Source organism: Haliotis asinina, chromosome 10 (genome assembly GCF_037392515.1).
Source record: "Haliotis asinina isolate JCU_RB_2024 chromosome 10, JCU_Hal_asi_v2, whole genome shotgun sequence".
Taxonomy (NCBI): domain Eukaryota; kingdom Metazoa; phylum Mollusca; class Gastropoda; order Lepetellida; family Haliotidae; genus Haliotis; species Haliotis asinina.
In genome coordinates, this window is record NC_090289.1 from 24,866,675 (window position 1) to 24,886,743 (window position 20,069).

Sequence of the window (20,069 nt, forward strand, 5' to 3'; positions counted from 1 at the left end):
GGTGTAACTGAGGTGTGTGAAAAATATGACATTTCGCCATTGAAATGCTATACGCCGTTGTTTGAGTATTCCTAGTTACTTCCTCAAAACATCTTTCACATACACCAAGTCATATGAGGGGAATATACTATCAGGTGAAATGTGTTTGCAAGTTAGAGTTTCATAATCTAAAAAGGAATGTTAGGGTGTATTTGAGGTGTGTGAAAAATGTGACATATTGCCAATCTGATCTGATTGGTCATTGAGGCTTAAGGGTTATTACTTCTTTCTTTCTTGTTGATCTTATTACTTGACAAAACTGGAAAGTGTTTTAGAACGCTTTGTGAGAGTTTTACACTATATTTTGAAGGCAGTGTGGCAGTGTCGGTTAACATTTTGTTAATGTCCATTCCATTCCCCACATGCAATAAGATATCTGAATTAATTATTAATGTAAACAAAAATGATTCAAAGTAGATTTTTAAAAGGACAGCTGATGTTAACACCTGTTCTTGCGATACTTTGGCGTTCTTTAACATGCTTTTGGGAGGGAAAGCCACGGTGTATCATTTATTATTTCATTCATTCACATATGTAATTCTTTTTTTATTCTTTTGCTTTATTTCGTTCATTCATTCACATAATTCTTGCTCTTAATTGTTACTATAATTCATTCATTCATTCATTGTAAAATTCCGACTGATACAATAAACTGGCTGAAGTTCTGTTAAAACAGGGATAATCTACAACGTATATACTCTGTATAGTCTCCCTGTTTAAACACAACTGAAGTTGCACTGGGAAAGAGCCAAGTCACTCTGTGCGTTGGAGCATGGCGAGAGTGCATAAGCAGTTTTCTCTCCCGCTGAAAGTCGTGAATGCATGGATAAAATTTGACCTGGGGAATGCTGATGTGTGGGGAAATCATTGGCTGTGATTTTCATCAGAACTACCCTCGTTCAGAATACCACACAGCATTATAGTGGGAAAGATAACCGCATCTGTAGGCTTGCTTCTTAGTTACTCAATTTAAACTCACGCCTCACGCAGTAGTAAAAGTATGTGTTGTACTACAAAAACAAAATGTCATCAGGGGAGACAACTCGTGCTCAACTACAAACTAAGTATGCTGTCTATGCTCTGTCTCCTCATCAGCAAGAAAAGTATAGCATGTCAGTCAACCTCAGTGTCCTCTGATTTGGTAAGTTACCATTATGTATTTCTCCTCTCTCTCTCTCTCTGTCTCTCTCTCTCTCTCTCTCTCTCTCTCTCTCTCTCTCTCTCTCTGTCTCGCCTTCAGCAACCCATGCTTGCCATAAAAGGCGACTATGCTTGGCGTAAGAGGCGACTTACGGGATTGGTTGCGCAGATCACTGGATCACAACTGTTGATCACTGGATTGTCTGGTCCAGACTCGATTATTTACAGACAGTCGCCATATGGCTGGAATATTGCTGAGTGCGGCCTAAAACTATACTCAATCAATCAATCCCCAGTAGTTCGCCCTTTCTATGCTTATACGACCGCTAATTCTCCAGACAATCGACAAAACCATAAAGCAAGTGTGTATTGTGCTCCACGTATCTGTACTATACTCAGTGATTAATATTTATAACATGCCCAAGAACATCCCGGCCTGCATCATGTGAAAACAGGTCGTAATGTCGTTTTATAGGGTGCAACACATACTCTTTACATTATGTAGGATATGGCAAACATTTATTTTTGTTTGATAATGATAAAAAATTATAAAAAAATTGAGTATATTGATTATCATTCTCTACTGTACCAAAAGATTGTTTGTTTGGAACTGTATTTTCGTTTTCCCCTCGAAAACATTTGTTCCGTTTGAGAAACGAAATAGATTTTCTTGGAGTTATCTTCCCTTACCAAGAAAATATTACTTTACTACAACTAATAACAAACTATGAATATATTTTGTGGGCAAGAAGGACATATTATCTCTAAAACTATTTAAATGACAACATCTTTCTTTGCAGATAATATTGTAATATATGTCCGTAATTATGTCAAGCTAATAGACATAAAACGGGATGGGTGTAAAAAATACCTTAAGTTATTAATACAACACTAGTCGTTATGTTAGTAGTTGGTATGTTGTCATTGATCGCCCAAGTTATAAACAGTCCCGGGCAGTTTCACGATAGTAAGTTTCTCGCACTGGCAAGACACTGACTGCAGAGGTGTACGTAGCAGACGAAATGGAAATGGTGAGCATGTTTTTACATGATCAAAGTATTCTTCGATCTCTTACTCTCGTGTCTGAAAAAACCAACAATCACACTTCCACTCGCTCGAGTAACAGTTTCAATCACATCTAGTCACTCTTGTAAGACCATTTTTGGAAATGCACCAAGGTTGTTGTATATTATGTGTCCTTATTGTGCTCCGGATATATGATGCATTGGCAATTATCTCTCTATTTGTTTTGGATTGTAAACATTTTTGCTTGGATTGTAAACATTTCTATTCGACGTGCACATGAATCATTGAATGCTCTGCATGTTGGTTTTTCAAGAATGGATTCCATTTCTACGAAATGTTTATGTGATAGCTGAAACAGTGTTGCACGTATGTTTTAATGATCTAATTATCATGATCATTTACGGTATGGCAACATGGACAAAGGCTGTGTTAAACAAAAAACAAGTAGTATGAACATGTAAATGACTAATATCGTTTGAAACCATGGTTACCCATTGGCTGCATAATGATTCAATTCAATATTTTATTCTGAGAAACTGCTATCGATGCTACAGAAACATTACAAAGTTATAATGTTAATGATAAATTGTTATGATCACTTGTTAACAGTGAATATAATAGTATGTTCATCTGTTCATAGTACTGTTGATAAGTCCTGTAAATATTCTTGAAGTATTTTTAATATGGATAATCATCAAAGTAAACAAACTTTGCGAGATTCAGCCATTTGCTGTAATAAATTGGGATAAATTGTGACCTATGTTTTAAGAAAAATGAGCATTTGAATAAATGATATAACTTGGATCATACACAGGTTTACAGATGGCAGTGATTCCTCAGGTTAGGAGTTGTGTTGTGTCAGACATTGTAAATTTTGATGTCATTATCAATTATGGCTGAATTCCTCGTGTTAGGATAAAATTATCTTTGGCAATTTTGTCAGGTGTTTTATAGTTGTTTATGTGATTGTACTGGTAGCTAAAAATGTTTCTAAGTATCGAAAACCCACAATATGAGAATAATTATTCTTAAGCTCTAACCAACAACCATTTCATTATATGATAAATATGATAATATTGTCTTCCATGGAGTCTACCATGTTGGTCCTTACCAGTGATAACTGGAGATAGTTTATTTTGTCTATTGTGTACGACGTTTGCAAAGATGTGTTGGAAAGGATGATAGGGGCCTGGTACCCATATGGTGTACCCATTGCCATGCGATACTATTATGTACTTAACACCTAGATAAGGTTGGCTGTAAGAACATCTGTTGAACAGTGAGGAGGTCAGTTTGATAAACATGTATGATCGGCTGATGATGAACCTACAGCAATGAGCTTTAAACAAGTTAAAGGTAGTTAGGGAGTTTGATAAGCATGTATGATTAGCTGATGATGAACCTACAGCAATGAGCTGTAAACAAGTTAAAGGTAGTTAGGGAGTTTGATAAACATGTATGATCTGATGATGATGAACCTACAGCAATGAGCTTTAAACAAGTTAAAGGTAGTTAGGGAGTTTGATAAGCATGTATGATCTGATGATGATGAACCTACAGCAATGAGCTGTAAACAAGTTAAAGGTAGTTAGGGAGTTTGATAAACATGTATGATCTGATGATGATGAACCTACAGCAATGAGCTGTAAACAAGTTAAAGGTAGTTAGGGAGTTTGATAAGCATGTATGATCTGATGATGATGAACCTACAGCAATGAGCTGTAAACAAGTTAAAGGTAGTTAGGGAGTTTGATAAACATGTATGATCTGATGATGATGAACCTACAGCAATGAGCTGTAAACAAGTTAAAGGTAGTTAGGGAGTTTGATAAGCATGTATGATTAGCTGATGATGAACCTACAGCAATGAGCTGTAAACAAGTTAAAGGTAGTTAGGGAGTTTGATAAACATGTATGATCTGATGATGATGAACCTACAGCAATGAGCTGTAAACAAGTTAAAGGTAGTTAGGGAGTTTGATAAACATGTATGATCTGATGATGATGAACCTACAGCAATGAGCTGTAAACAGGTTACAGGTAGTTAGGGAGTGTGATAAACATGTATGATCAGTTGATGATGAACCTACAGCAATGAGCTGTAAACAAGTTACAGGTAGTTAGGGAGTTTGATAAACATGTATGATCAGTTGATGATGAACCTACAGCAATGAGCTGTAAACAAGTTACAGGTAGTTAGGGAGTGTGATAAACATGTATGATCAGTTGATGATGAACCTACAGCAATGAGCTGTAAACAAGTTACAGGTAGTCAGGGAGTTTGATAAACATGTATGATCGGCCGATGATGAACCTACAGCAATGAGCTGTAAACAAGTTACAGGTAGTTAGGGAGTGGACAAAAAATTTAATGTTCTACTTCTTGTTTTGAGGCATTATACCATTGCTACCATCAGGGTAGGACAAGCCATAAAGATCAATGATTAAAAATATCTTTTCTGGGAAGAATTATTAACAAATATTGATATCAAAGAAATATCTCACATAAACTGTTTTGATGAAATCTATTTAGTTTTAAGTGACACACTCAACACACAATTTAACGTCTTATGGGATGCTCATGTTCAAACTATCCAAGGACTGTTTTTGTTTGTAATCCATGGATATAATTGTCATTGTTTCACAACTTGTGTTGATTTCATTTTGACATTTTTGTCATTGGTTGCTCAAATTTACTTCTGCTATATTTATTGATAATCAACTGATCGTGACTCTTTGGATTTATGGCATCATCCTCAATGATCTGTGTTGCCAGCCAGTCCTACATTCAACCATGGATGGTGTCTTGTCATAATGATAATGTTCAAGTTACACGTTCATAACTACATAAAGTTTCCAGTACTGTTTCTACTATCATTTATGGCCCATGCCATTTATTAGTACCTTAATTGTAAACACTGAATACTTAGGTGGGTGCTGGTTTCTTAGGACTGTTGGTTCCATATCATAATTATCAAGCAATATGACAAATTGAGCTTCTGAAATGTATCAAATTTCTGAAAAAAATGTGCAGATATGGTGCATATGAACAGCTGGTGTAAAGTTTGTTAAGAATTTGCCATGTTTCACAGATTTGTATAATTTACTGAACTCATGATAATAATCTTTCTAATGTTACGAATTTGTTTTACAACACACTGATTCATGTGTAAACAGTACCTTTTAATGTTATGAAATATTTTGCAAACTTTAGTTAAAACCAGTTGCCAGAAGAAAGTGGCTAGATTTGATTTACACTAATGACTAAACTTTTGATGGGAAGTATATATTGATGAAAGTACGTAACCTCAATACCAACTTGATAAGGCCATTATTTAATTGTCAATAATGACTGATGATCAGTTGAAATTGGGTCATAAGTGCTTGCCAGTTTGAATAATTAATTTCATGTTCTGCAAATACTGGTTAGCCAACACATGGACAGTGCCATATTGTGTGATGTCTGTGTTCCAGGTGCCAGAGTTGGAAAGTAAGCATGTCCATATCAGGGATCCCGAGTTTGTCAAGAAAGCCATTGAACACATGATGAAGGATGGAGCAAAGAAATTACAGGTACGTCTTTGTCCAGAGAGGATCATCATCATCATCATCATCATCATCATCATCATCATCATCATCATCATCATCAATAAGCAATACAGTGTCAGGTGACACCAGAATTTTGCTTCACACATTGTATCCATGTAAGGAATCAAACCCTGGTCATGAGCTTCTTCAGAGAAGGGGGGCGGTGGGGTAGCCTAGTGGTTAAAGTGTTCGCTCAACATGCTGAAAACCCAGGTTCGATTTGCCACATGGGTACAGTGTGTGAAGCCCATTTTTGGTGTCCCCCACCGTGATAATGCTGGAATATTGCTAAAAGCTTGTAAAATCAAACTCGCTCATCCTTCTTCGGAGAACGCTTTTACGTCTTGGCTACCCCACTGTCCCGTGTGATGAGTCATCAAAGTGAACTCCAGCTGAAGTCAGTAAAATCATGTCAAGGTCAAAAGTCCATGAAGCCACAGGCCACAGTTGATATGATTTAAATTCCTACACGTATGACTGTGACACTTTCATAGATGTTGCTAAGCAAATACTAAAAGGTATTTTCATAAAACATATACATACTTCAGTATCTGTTTTTCTTCTCCAAATCTGTCTTGTCATAGTTATTTCTTACTTATTCATTGTCCTGTATAAAGAATAGACCTTCCATTATGCATTTACTTGGCTTTTTGTATTTTTGCAAGATTGGTCTTTCTTGATGATATGTATCATGAATAGTTTTGTTCTGTATCTGGTACTTAATCAATAATCACATCCTCGTAGTGTGTTTTGTATACAAATTTGTATATAGATTTCCTGTGTTTGTTAGTGTGTTTGTTTCTAGCCAAGATCAGGTCTGTGAACTTTCCTTGTTTTTGCTATAACAAACACCGCTTGTACTCAGAGTTGTGTATTATGTTGTCATGACCCATTCTGTCTTCTCATTGATGCATTTGAGATCACAAAAAATTGTTTTGCTCATTGTTTAAAGATTGTAAAATGTTTCAGATTGTGGCAGACTTTGACCGCACACTGTCCAAATACAAGCACCAAGGCCAAGTGTGTGCAACATGTCACAGTAAGTTTATTCAAGCAGTGATATTCTATGACCAAACATGTCATTGTGGCTTTACTGATTTCCTGTTGTCCCAGAAAGTTGCAGGTCTCAATGTTGGGTACAAAATGTCTGTTTGGGAACAGTTTCACCAAGGGCTGCAGCAAAAAGATTGAGACACGTTTATAAAAATGTCCCTATCATGCATGCAGCCATACTCTCTCTGAAGATGTTTGAAGTTCTTAGACTTATCTTGCAGGGAACTTTTAGTTGTAAGAGTCAGCAGGAATGTGTGCGTAGTTGGAATGAGATGTAAACATTAGTGACTTGTGTTGTAACCATGGAGCTTTATTGTTTTACTGGGGTCCCGCTCATAACCCATCGAATCTAGGTAGCAAGGCCTTTATACATTCCTCGTTATCCTGTCAACACATTATGCTTTGATCCATTTTTCTCTTTTCTCAGATGTATTGGAGGAAAGCCATGTCATGCCAGATTTCTTCAAAGAACAGGTACTGTTTCTGCACTCCTTCTTTACTTTATAACAGGTGATGTTTCTTCACTCTACGTCTGGTACTGTTTATTTAGTTTATGACTGGAACTCTTTCTTTATTTCATAACTGGTGATGTTTCTTTACTTTATAACTGGTACTGTGTCTTTACGATATGACTGTAACTGGTTCTTTACATTATAGCAGGTGATGTTTCTTTACTTTATAACTGGTACTGTGTCTTTATTATATGACCAGTACTGCTTCTTTACTTTATAACATGAGACGTTTCTTTACTTTACGACTGGTACTGCATCTTTACTTTATAACTGTACCTGATTCTTTACAGTATAACAGGTGATGTTTCTTTACTTTATAGCTGGTACTGCATCTTTACTTTATAACTGTAACTGATTCTTTACAGTATAACAGGTGATGTTTCTTTACTTTATAACTGGTACTGCTTCTTTACTTTATAACTGTAACTGATTCTTTACAGTGTAACAGGTGATGTTTCTTTACTTTGTAACTGGTACTGCTTCTTTACTTTATGAATGGTATTATTTTATGATTGCTGATGGTTATTGACTTAATGACTAATCCATCTGAGATGTTATCTGTTGATTCATTCATCTGTAATCATGGTAATTTTATTCTTCTTGTTGATGATATCACCTATATACTTTTACATATGCAAAGTTTATGTGCACCTTTCCAAACTAGTAGTACACTGTACTTACAAAATTGGGGGGCAAGAGGACCCCGAATTAGTATATTGATGGGTGTCTTTTGGAAATATGAGGGTCCTATAAAGTTTCAAAATAGTGTAGTGTACTGTACTTTCATTCATAATTATTAAGTTTATAACAGGAAACTTTATGTTTCTTGTGAAGAATCATCCTCGATATCTCTAGGGTATACGTTCCGATAAGTCTCCACTGTACCCTGGATGCATCTACGGGTCGGTCTGAAAATTTTATTACCTCCCTTTGCTTGCTCCGCATTCTCTCAGTAGTCAATCAGCTAAGCCGCCGTTACAACTGATCTTGCCAGTGTCAACAGAGATAACGGTGGCAGCTGCGAAGATGTGTAAACGCGACTCTGATTTAGGGGAAATCATACAGACACATTGATTTAAAAAAATATATGCAAGAACTCCTTTTACCCCTTTCAGAGACCCTGTACATGGTTTGTGTTGCCAAGTTTAATCAGTTAGATGATTTAAAAAGTGAAAGTGAGTTGTGATTGGTTTACTCAACTTCCCAGCCTATACACCTGATTGGATAAAAAGCCAGCCAAGGGAGGTAATAAATTCAGCGGGCTGCCATGGTAATGTAGGAGATTGGACATGCTGATTGTCAGAGAATATTTATTGCAGGCTACAGCACTCCGAGACAAATACATACCTCTAGAATTCAGTCATGATCTCACAGTAGAACAGAAGATTCCACTAATGATTGAATGGTAAGTCTTTAACTACAAACAATGAAATCTGTTACTTTTACTGTTATTTTATGTTCAAATTATTGAGGTCCAGATACAAGGAGAATTTATCATGCATGACAGGACCTAATATATATGAGTTTCTTGTGCATGAGCCTGACATGATTTTCACATATGTTTTTGTAAATGTAAGGGCGTATCAAAGATAAACATAACTAGCCTATGCACAACCGTGTGCCGTGACAGACCTATATTTCCTGATGGACAGATGCAAGCATCAAACATGCCTGAAGATGTTGCAGTGAATGGAATAATATATGCTGAAAAATGTTGCATGTCACTTAATGTGAGGGTGGTTGGATAGCCAAGTGGCTCATTATTGGCGCTAAGGGAGTACAGATATGCTCACTGTAAACTTACCATTGTCACATATATGACTGCATTTGGGATGTAGACAGGACGTCTGAAATAGATTACTATTGGTCAATGGAAAGGGATGGGCAAGCCTTGTAAACTGCTGTGTTCCTTTGTGTTTTTTTGGGTAAGGGGTAGCCTTGTGGTTCAAGTGTTTGCTTGTCTTGCTGAAGACCCTGGTTTGATTCTCCACATGAGTACAGTATATGAAGCCCTTTTCTAGTGTCCCTTACCATCATATTGCTAAAAGTGGCGTAAAACTACATGCTCTCACTTTGAGGTGACTGAAATCATGGATCATGGGTTTAAGTCCTGGTTGGTGACTAATAGGATTGGGTGGTCAGGCTCACTGACTTGGTTGACACATGCCTTCATATCCCAGTTGTGTAGATCAATGCTCATGCTGTTGATCACTGGGTTGTCTGGACACTCACCCACCCATCCACCAATTGCTGACTGCAGTGTAATTAGCCACTAAATTTATATATCAGCTCATAGCAGGCAAATCTTTAAAACAATACAGTTCTATATATGTGACATAGAGTCATTATATAGGTGACACAGCTGTGTCACATGCTTTGTTGTTTCACCTGTTCTACTGTTGTCTTTATTGCTGTGATTAAGCATGAAAACATTTTATTTGTATCGTTTAGGAAATACTATAACACTAGGTTTTGTGAATATGGATTATGCTTTCTGTTTTATTGTGTTTGCTCTATACTGAAAAATTCAGGTTTATTAATTTCATTATCATTATTCATCATCACAGTAATAATGTGATGTAACAATAGCTGTGTGTACAATACATGTGAGGCAACCATTGTTGCATCATTGTTCATCAAAATACTGAAACCACTAGGACTTACCCTGGCAAATATACTCCTTTAGAAAATGGGTAACATGAGTTGTAATTTACAACTGAGAAAAATTGAGAGATATATCAGAGACAAATGATGATGTCAGCCTGGTCGTCTTTTAAATGTATACTCTTAAAAACAACAGGGGAACCTGAATTCCAATTTGGATAGAAAGTATAAGCATTAATAAAGATTTCAAAAACAGACATCTTTTATGAACACACCACCATTTCTCATTATCACCACCCCTAAACACGATCGATGTGAGTTTGTTCACATGTGCAGCTTCAAATTTGTCAGCTACAACTTTAAGTTGCTACGCAAGAAAGAAAAACAAACAAAAAATGCACCAATACATGCATGATGAATATGCATTTAGTTTTCACTCTTAACTAGACAGATTTGGTTCACAACGTTGTGAGTGTATTATATGTGCATTATACTTGAAACAGTTGACTATTGTGATTTTGTATATTACTCAAATTTGCATCCTAGTGTCACATGTCATAGTAAACATGGTCCTTGCATAGAATGTGAAATATAATAAGAAATATTTGTTTAAACAGTCAGAGACTTACTGGTGGTATTAAATGATATTTCATTGCTTCACATGAACAAACAAGTGAAAATGACTTTGTCACTGAAGATGTCAGATTTGCAATTAAACATTCCTAGGCAATGTTATTTACCTATTCATATTTACCTATTGTAAACCAAAAGTCACTGTGTTCTGTAATCTGATTGGTTAAAAAACATGATCAAATGGTATTAGATTCCCGGAAACTGCAAGACTATTCACTGCATATTGACACGTAAACAATTGTTTTGTTGTGTCATCAACAGTGGTAACGTCATTCAAATCATATTGTGACGTAAAGTCACAAATGAGCAACTCCAGATGCTACCGTGGGAACCAGCTGAAACGGCCAGCTGATGACACTTCACTGCTGTACCCCTACTCGATGTAAACGAGTGCAGACAGTAAAACCCCTTTGGTTTACTTTTTTGTTTACAATGTCAATAAACATCATGTGTTGGCCAATTTACGGGTGTTATTGAGTATTTGAAGCAAGGGACTATTTCAATTGAAACCTCCGGCTGACGCCGTCAGTTCCAAATGCATTCCCGTGCTTCAAATACTCATTAACACCCGGAAATTGGCCAACACATGATGTTTATCTCCTAATTGTTGTTTTTTAAGCATTGTTTATTATGTACATGTTATAACATACTCTGTCTGCACTGCATGTGTTAATCAAATGACCAACAGAACCCAAGTTGTGTTTTTTTTTTACTACATTTTCAGGTGATGTTCTGTAGTGTTAGTCTCAGTATATGTTTCTGTTATTCAAAGAGGGAAGAGATTCATTACATGGATAGCTTCAGCAATGTGACAGCTGTAGATAGTTGTGTACTATACGCACCTTGAACCCCTATATTTTATGTTGCAGTTTACCCACAGGTGTTTTTTATTATAGATCATTGTAACCAAGGGGACAGTTAAAGACTATTTGAGTTTGATATATGAAGGGTGGCTGGAAAGTCCTTCACGATGCTGGTTATGGACAGTGTATTGTATAGCACACCAGTACAGTATGTGTGTGCTACTGATTAAGTACAGTACATTACATACCAACTGCTGCTGTAGAACCAAATACACAGTACCATAGCACATTTACAGGTGTCAGAATTTACAGGTGTGCTCTATTGGGAATAATGAACAAAAAATTGCTACCACTCTGTCAAAAGGTACCTCCATCTGAAAGAGCTAACTCCAAGTGACCCAGTCAGTGTTCACAAATAATGTTTCAAAGTAAGGTGATGTCTGACCCACTAAAAATTCACAGGACCCATAGAATAAAAATTAAATACACATTTCAGTTTTAACATTTCTTATGAATGGCATGGAAATTATTAACAAACAGCAAACAATTGTCACATATGCCTATTTCAGTTGGTCATTGTGAAATGTACTTGTGGACAGGGGCTTTCAGGTTGTAGACTTCCACCTCACCGTCAGCAAATCTGTCCGAGGGTCAGATGCTATTCGTGAACACTGGCCAGTGATCTAAGATGCTGGAATTGACTATGCAGAGTTGCACCACCCATCTGTAGTTTCTTCATCATTCCAAGCTGAAGTACCTGAAGTACACATCAGTGTTGAACCAAACTCAATCACAATGGCATGGAAACCGTTTAGTGGAATCTGTCATTTGTGTGGTATCATTTAAGTAACCTGTTTACACACTTATGTATCAATAACCCATTAATTGAAACTGATATGTTTGTGTCCTGTCATTATTTTACCCTAAAACTGTTATACCAGTCAGTGTACATGGTGTGAGCTATGTTGTGCTTGAGCATGTTATGGTTTGTTTTACATGTGGCACCCACTTATTTTTAACGTTGCCACTTTCTGTCCTAGGTGGACTTCAGCTCACGAGCTAATGATGAAGTGTCTTGTGTCCAAGGACAGCATTGTCCAGATGGTGAAGGAGTCCTCATCCCGACTCAGGTAATGTCTCTCCAGTAAACCCCCCTCACGCTCTCTACTGTTTTCTTCAGGTATAAAGCTGGTGTAGCGATGTACGTTGGCTCTGGCATCAGGTCTCAGGACGTCAGTGTGTCGGTAGCTAAAGCTAGACTTGTGTTAAGGTGAGGTCCTTGTTGTGGGCGAGGGGATCTATGTTAGGGCTCCCACAGACCAGGGAGTCATGATGGGAGGAGATTCTCTTGTACATAATCTTGGAGCATCCTTGATTACCCAGTGGCTACTTGTGTTTCCTCTCTGTTGTTAGCAACCATGCAGTGTGAAGTAAGTGTCAGGCTTGTGTCTTAGTCATAATATTCCTTTGCTGAAGTGTCTCACTACAGAGTTTAGGGATCCATGAATTCAACTGCTATTGGAGAAAAGTAAAGGGCAACAGAATCCCTTTGAATATTGTCTCCGGTCCAGTTTCACAAAGCTGTTTTAGTGCTATGTCTCTTGTAATCCCTATACTCTAACTTAAGGACAGTCATAAAATGAATATCACTTTAAGAAACCTCTCCTTGAGCCCGTTTGCTGCCAGAGACTTATTTGGAGTACAGTTTGAATGAAATTGTTCTGTATTACCATCAGAGCAAACTAAAAGAGAGAAATCAGGGACATTAACACCTGAAGAGGAATAAAAGAAAAGGGGATTGCACTTCGGAAATGAAGCCGTGGTAGAATATGGGTGATGGAAATTATGCTAATTAACACATTGTATTATCTCGTGTTATTATTTAAATAGTATAGTGGTGATACAAGACACTGGATCGTGAAGGATGTTTTAGGGGTTGGCTTCGCTTCTCGTGTGGTTTTGGTTATAAAATAGATGGGTTTAATTTGATGAAGCATGAAGACGTTTCACCTTGCGAAACAGTTTGCCAACCTTCTTTGGTAAAAAACATGATAATCATCATGCACCTTCATTGCATTGTTCGAGCATTGAAATAATTTGTGGCTCTGCAGTTCATCAAGTGATCACATGTAGGTCAAACTTGTTATTGGGCTATTGTCTACCTGTCTCCCTGATGCTAGTAGTACTAAACCGAGAGTGTAACTTTGTTAGGAGTATTCCTTTGGATACAGATATGTTATCAAGCATGATGAGAAGATCTTTTGTTCTGTGGGAGCCCTTTGACATCTATAACCTGAAGTTATCAGTGTAATCAGCCTTGCTACAAATGTTGTCAGTATGTTTGTACGGATGCATGAAGCTGGCATAGTGTTGAGTGTAGTTTCTTCAAAAGACGGTTTTCATTTTAGGGTATGGTACCAATGTACTTAATATAGCACTTTTTACCCTTTGTATTTCACATTCATTGATGTTTTATCTTTTAATGGCAGCTGATGTTTTCAGTTGTATGAGTTGTGATGGTTGTGGAGGTCATTAGTTTGGTAAACATATATACATGGTGAAGTTACCTCCCCTGTTTTTACGAAGTTCCTTGAGAAGAAACATATAAACTTTCCATTGCTTATTGTTTTTGTAAAAACAGTTTATAGATGTTTATATAGATACTTATGCCTTTTTCAACCATTGGGTGATGAAAGCGGTAGAAGTATCTTTATACCCACTTACAACAATTTACAATTTCTAGAATGGTGGGTGGTGATGGTGGTGGTGGTGGTGGTGGTGGGGCACTTTGGTTTGAGAGTTAACTTTGTGTGTGAGGAAGATCACATAGTAAACAGACAGTTTCCTTGACTATGTGCTGCCTGCCATTACTTTAGTCTGTTGTTATTGATTATTCCCAATGTGTAAGCAGGATCAGGTTCAGTTTGTTGTCTTGATTTCCGAAGGCTGCTTCCTTGAAATAGTTTACAAAACTTGTTTAACAGCTACATGATGCATAGAAATTAGGAGCAGAGTCAGGAGTGAATATTGTTGTTCACATTAAACATTCTCCGCTCAATTTGAACTTGTGGTATATTAGCTGGGTGATGTTACCACTTTTTCATTTTACCACTTTGCTATTTACATATTTTTGTCATATGCAATGTATATTTTTCTCAGTTTCCATGGGAACATGTTGGACATAGTCGTAAAGGAAAGGACAGGCTTCCTTTCCAGGACATAACTCGAAAAACGTTCATTGTTTTTCTGCAAAGCTTGGCACATATATCAAGCAGACCCGAAAGTGGTGCCTTTTGCTATTTAAAGATTTCTGTGATTTATCATTTTTCTCAGTTCCTTTGGAGGGGTGAGCTTCATTCAAGATCACAACTTGGAAACCAGTAATATCTTCCTACAAGACTTGTTAGATGTATCAATAATTTTTATTTTCAGACTTAGTGATTTTGAAATTGAAGGAATTGTGTGAATGGTTTGAATTGGGTAAAGGGGAGACCTCTGTTTTTGTGAGCAAAATAGATTAGCAGTTAGTCATTGTCTGACGTGGTCAAGGGACTTAACTCTGCACAGAGAACAGCTGGCCTAGGGATGGCTACCATTCAAGCACTACATCATTACCATAATGAGCAAAAGCACTTTCTAGTTTGATATGCCTGTAGTCATCATAAACTCCGTGGATGATCACAGTGGTGATGCCAGTATCTCACTGTTCCAACAGAGATGGTTGTATGTGGTTCTTTGATGAGCTGCACCAGCACCAGATCCCATTACTGATATTCTCAGCTGGTATTGGAGACATCATCGAGGAGGTCATCACACAACAAGCTCGTATGCATGACAACATGAAGATTGTCTCCAACTTTATGGATTTTGATAGTGAGGTATGTGTGATCCAGGACCTACTAGAAACATTGTTTTAAAGAACGGAAATCACTTCTCATCCAAATGATTTTTGAATGTGAAAGTTATATTTTAGTGGGTTTTTTTTCTGACATGCACATTTTGCATGCATTTTCTCTTGCATTTCCGATCTCAAGGTCATCTATTGGACAAAATACTGGCCTTATGATGAGGAAGATCTTTACATATCAGAAGTCAGATTGATAGGAGACTATTATACATGAGCTACCTTCCAAAGCCAACAAAAGATGGACCTGGTCCTGAATTTACTAGAATGATTACTTGACAGGTATCATCCTGATCCTCATTGTAAAAGTGACCTGTGTTGTGAGACCTTGGGCTAGGATAATGAAAGGGGTAACTAACTAATGAGGCGGGTAACAACTGATGCTTTTTTGTCCTTGAATTTGAAGTTGGGGTGGTGGGTTTGCTCGTCACGCCAAAGGCGCGGGATCGATTCCCTACATGGATACAATGTGTGAAGCCCATTTCTGGTGTCCTCCATTATGATATTGCTGGAATATTTCTAAAATCTGTGTAAAACCAAACTCTCTTACTCATTTCCTGAATGAATGTATAGTTCTTACAAAATACAAGTAATCTGAAGTAGTTTCCATCTCTTTTAAGTTGACAAGAAACATGTAACCCAGATCAAGTAGGCAGTTAAAACATAAGCATGCTGTGTTTTTGCTGCCATATCTGTGTTAACAGGTGACAGGGCAGATGACTCTAAATCAAAGTGAACAAATCTGGTATCTTTCTGCATTTTGCGCTACACTTTTTACAACAGAAGTCAATTACTAATTGACAGTCACACATACTGTGGCTACATTGATAGTTTGTCATTTCTACCTTTGAGTAATTGCTATTGAAGACTCAGCAATTGCAATCCATCAATAGTTTGATACATTGTTACAACAATAGCTAATTTACTGTTCAAAATAGCATTATGCTGCATCAGATTTATCTGTATCCTCTGTCCATGCTGTTGCTGTAAAAATCTTGTACGTCTCTTCCTAAGGGCAAGCTAATTGGCTTCAAAGGTGAGATGATCCACACTTATAACAAGAACGAGAACGCTGTCCATGACTCCGACTACTTCAAGCGTCTAAAGCACCACGAGAACCTCATCCTGTTGGGAGACTCCCTTGGCGACCTAAGGATGGCAGAGGGTGCTGAGGTCACCCATATGCTCAAGATTGGTTTTCTCAATCACCATGTAAGTCTGAGTCATTATCCTACTCTGTTAAAATAGTACAATCTTTCACATTTATCCTCTAACATAGGATTTTTATCCATATGAAAAATTTGTGTCTTTCGGAATTTAGGAATTTCAAGAAAATGAATTTGACTTTGACTCTGTCTATAGTAATGTGTTTGTTGGGGCCATATCTACAACAGATTTTCCATCATGAAACTGTGCACAAAAATAGACCCAGCTTGTCAGGAGCTGACTTTTGTTATTCATAGTTTTTCATTTGACCAATACCTTGTTATTACTTTGCTAGTTTCAATACCTAGTCTTCTGAATGGACGGACACATTAGACAGAAATTCTCTCATTAAGTTGGACTTTAAGTAACTGACAAAAGATTTGTTCTTTCAAATTTATTGGGGCCAGGGGGATTTGTCGTCTTCTGGTGACTACCAAATTTTCTTGATGTTTCAGGAATTCAGAATTTTAAGAAATTAGTTTAATCCTTTCCAAGAACCTGAAGTGAAGCATGTTATGTCATTTTGGTCAGTGCAAGGGATATAACTCTTTTCATCTAAAATTGCAGTTCAAACTTTTCTACCATATTTTCAGGCAACAATTTGTTTGTAGAATTAGTTTCATTCTGTTGTTGAGCAGTTTTGCTCCTGTGCAAATGAATAATGTTGTGATTCATTTCATTAAATCTAAATGAAATAATGACACCTTTGTTCACAAAGTGTAAAAATAAAAGCGTTTCCATAGTAATTCTTTACTGTTTAGTTACCATGACAGTCTCAATACATTAACAGATGGATCCAGTCTCATGGCTCTTACACCTGGAATTTTCCAGCCTTTGCTTTTCATTACCATTTTAGCAATAAATCATTGTGAATGGACATAATAGAAAACAGAGGGGGTAAGGGAGATAACTCATCTGACCTAGAAATAAAGCCCCTGCCAATATTTATTGACATGAACCTGATGAACGTATCCTTTCCTTCAAACACATTTTTGGTGGCATTTACTTGCTTGTCAGTCAGTTTTATACGTTGAATTTCACACAACCTCAGTATTAAACAATGGTAATGACCATCTGGTTAGTATTACCTATTTAAACTTATAAGCATTATAAGTCGCATACTAATTTGTACATTAGACCTAAAAGTGGAGTCAATCAAATTACCAAATGGAAATCAAGGGCAGGTAATTTGAGATGGGAATGGAATCGGGATTTACTGTAGGTTGATCATACAGGTTACCAAGGAGATGGAGAGAATTTGAACCAAGGGTCTAATCATGAGGCCTTAACACCTGTGTTGGATTTTCAAAACCATCACACTCTTTCTCAAATGTTCTTTTGTCTGTCTGCAGGTGGAAACAAATCTCAAACCCTACATGGACAGTTTTGACATTGTCATCCAGGAAGATGAGTCTATGGATGTAGTCAACGCTATTTTAAAGACAATTCTCGGTCAATGACCATGTTGAGGCATAGACACTTGGGGTTTCAAGAGAAAAATCACATCAAAAGAATCATTTTGGAAGATGTTTGACTTGGGAACTACTACTGATTGCATATCTGGAAGATATTGTAGCTAGGGTATAGCTCTCTTTAACATTATGTGTACATACAATGATGTGTATGAAAGTCTCAGATGAATTATGGATGGAGTTTTGGTATCATGTGTATCCTGTTGATGTAAATACCAGTTGTTAAGCTGGTGTCCTTAAATGTATTCTCAGGGCTTTCAGTATTACATATATTAAAGAAAAGTAATGGATTATGAATATATTTGGGTATATTTGGGTATATATATATATATATATGTGTCCATGTGTCCAACATGATAATTATGATATATTTACTGTTTTAGTCTCTCTCTCCGTTTTGACTGTGCTCATGCTAGAGATGTGAAATTGTTTCAAAAAATCATCTTAACAGAATCTGTGACTATGATTAGTTACAATTTTACCAAGTTCCGTGATAAACTGTTGGTATACTGAACATTTGCAGCAGTATTAGTATGAGTTAGTCAAGGTAGCACCTGGCCGTATATTGCTGCATTCAGCCTCTTTTGATGGATGAAAAATTGTTGGAAGATGTTCAAATCATAGAAACAGCCTTTGTCATGTACATGATTCAGCACCAACTAAACGCTGTTCATTTGTAATGGATCAACACAAAGATGCAGCATTACAGGAATGGTGCTTCATTGTTCTAGGAATATATTTGGAGTTATTTTTATGGAGCTTCTTATATCTGTGCCTATTAGCATTAGTTGACCATGTCTTCAGACATTTTCACTATTTTGGGATTTATGCCTTGGAATATTGGTATTAATCCCTGCAGTCATTTTTGGTGGGCATTGCTTTTGGTTTGACCGTCATGATACACCTTTCAGTATTGATGCTTAAAACTGTACCATGTATCATGATACAATTTTTTTATTTCTCCTTACCCTGACTCATGCTATGTTTCTTCAATGCATGAGTTTGGATAAGTCTAAAATATTAATGTTATCATAGAAATTACATGTTCTTCTATGAAATCTTCCTGACACGTATGTTGCAAGTCTCTTGTTTATATGTGTATTTTGACGATTTGGACTTTAGACAGTATTATGCAAATTAATGAGCGTATTGTTTCATGACAAAGGTGACACTGAGCTGATTATTGCCAAACTTTGTATGTATTAATGTAGGAAATTGATGCATAGCTGAATCATGAATTGGTACATAGAAGGTGTATCATAGTATCTATCAGGTGTTAATTTGCATCTGTGGTCCATCTGGCAGTGAGTGTGTATCTTGTTTGTGACACCCATGCTCACCAATAATTTCAGTTATTTCACGAACAATCACTTTACAGTTCATCAGAATCTCAGTTGCAAAGATGCAGTTTGTTGATTTTTCGTTACAATGGTTTTCACTAATAATTGTTAATAAATCAGATGGTGGCTCTCAATACTCAACATAAATGTTCTGACCACATCACTGTTTAACTAGTATCTTGTATTCATGGTAAAATTCTTCAATTCTGTTTGATATAATTGAATTGTTACCATGGTAACTGCAAGTGTTGTAGCTAAGGATAGGTTTAGTGAGTGCTTGACTGACTTGCCACTGGAGTGTTCATGTGAGAGGTGGATATACATGTACAGTACTCACTTGCTCGAAGCAATCTTAGCATTGCGATGATCGTAACTCCCATACTATAACACATTCTAAAGATGGTCTGAGGGCTAAGGTCACTTTGTGCAAGTAGCCTGAGGGCTACCTACGTCCCACGTAGCAATTGTGGCACTAGGGTATCATAAGGCAGTGTTAAAGCACCTTAATGCTACGATGACTTTATGAAGCGGGCTCCGGGTGTGCGCTTTACACACAGGACATCATGCAGGTAATTGCTGAACAAGAGAACATTGTGAATTTTTCGTTCAGACATTTATGGGTGTACTTTACGTATTCTTTGTTTTGACCAAATGGACGTGGTCTAGTATTTTCCAAGTTTCATGTAAGTGGGGTTTTTTGAAGATATTTTCCTGACATGGTTACACCATCACATCTGAACAATGGTTAT

The 20,069-nt window shown here is 36.9% G+C and overlaps 1 protein-coding gene across 4 annotated transcripts; it reads left to right on the forward strand.

Annotated features, from left to right (window-relative positions):
• Positions 1–1,028: 1,028 nt before the first annotated feature.
• On the forward strand, positions 1,029–19,454 carry LOC137299181 (cytosolic 5'-nucleotidase 3-like). Of its 4 annotated transcripts, none has more exons than XM_067831749.1 (9): positions 1,029–1,180; positions 5,680–5,778; positions 6,763–6,832; positions 7,274–7,320; positions 8,678–8,763; positions 12,439–12,528; positions 15,114–15,276; positions 16,317–16,514; positions 17,861–18,419. In XM_067831749.1, exons 1-9 carry the CDS (start codon positions 1,040–1,042, stop codon positions 17,966–17,968), a joined length of 1,002 nt encoding a protein of 333 aa, XP_067687850.1. In that variant the 5' UTR covers positions 1,029–1,039; the 3' UTR covers positions 17,969–18,419. The 4 variants fall into 4 exon arrangements, with proteins under 4 accessions (XP_067687850.1, XP_067687851.1, XP_067687853.1 ...); XM_067831750.1 differs by lacking the exon at positions 12,439–12,528 and adding an exon at positions 12,579–12,668; XM_067831752.1 differs by lacking the exon at positions 1,029–1,180 and adding an exon at positions 2,120–2,210 and having other exon boundaries at positions 17,861–19,454.
• Positions 19,455–20,069: the final 615 nt, after the last annotated feature.

Excerpts from the sequence above, each read along its gene's own strand:
- LOC137299181 (XM_067831749.1), top strand. The coding sequence starts at position 1,040 with ATGTGTTGTACTACAAAAACAAAATGTCATCAGGGGAGACAACTCGTG. Across the intron at positions 1,181-5,679 it reads CCTCAGTGTCCTCTGATTTG|GTGCCAGAGTTGGAAAGTAA; the intron begins GTAAGTTACCAT and ends TCTGTGTTCCAG. Across the intron at positions 15,277-16,316 it reads TTATGGATTTTGATAGTGAG|GGCAAGCTAATTGGCTTCAA; the intron begins GTATGTGTGATC and ends TCTCTTCCTAAG.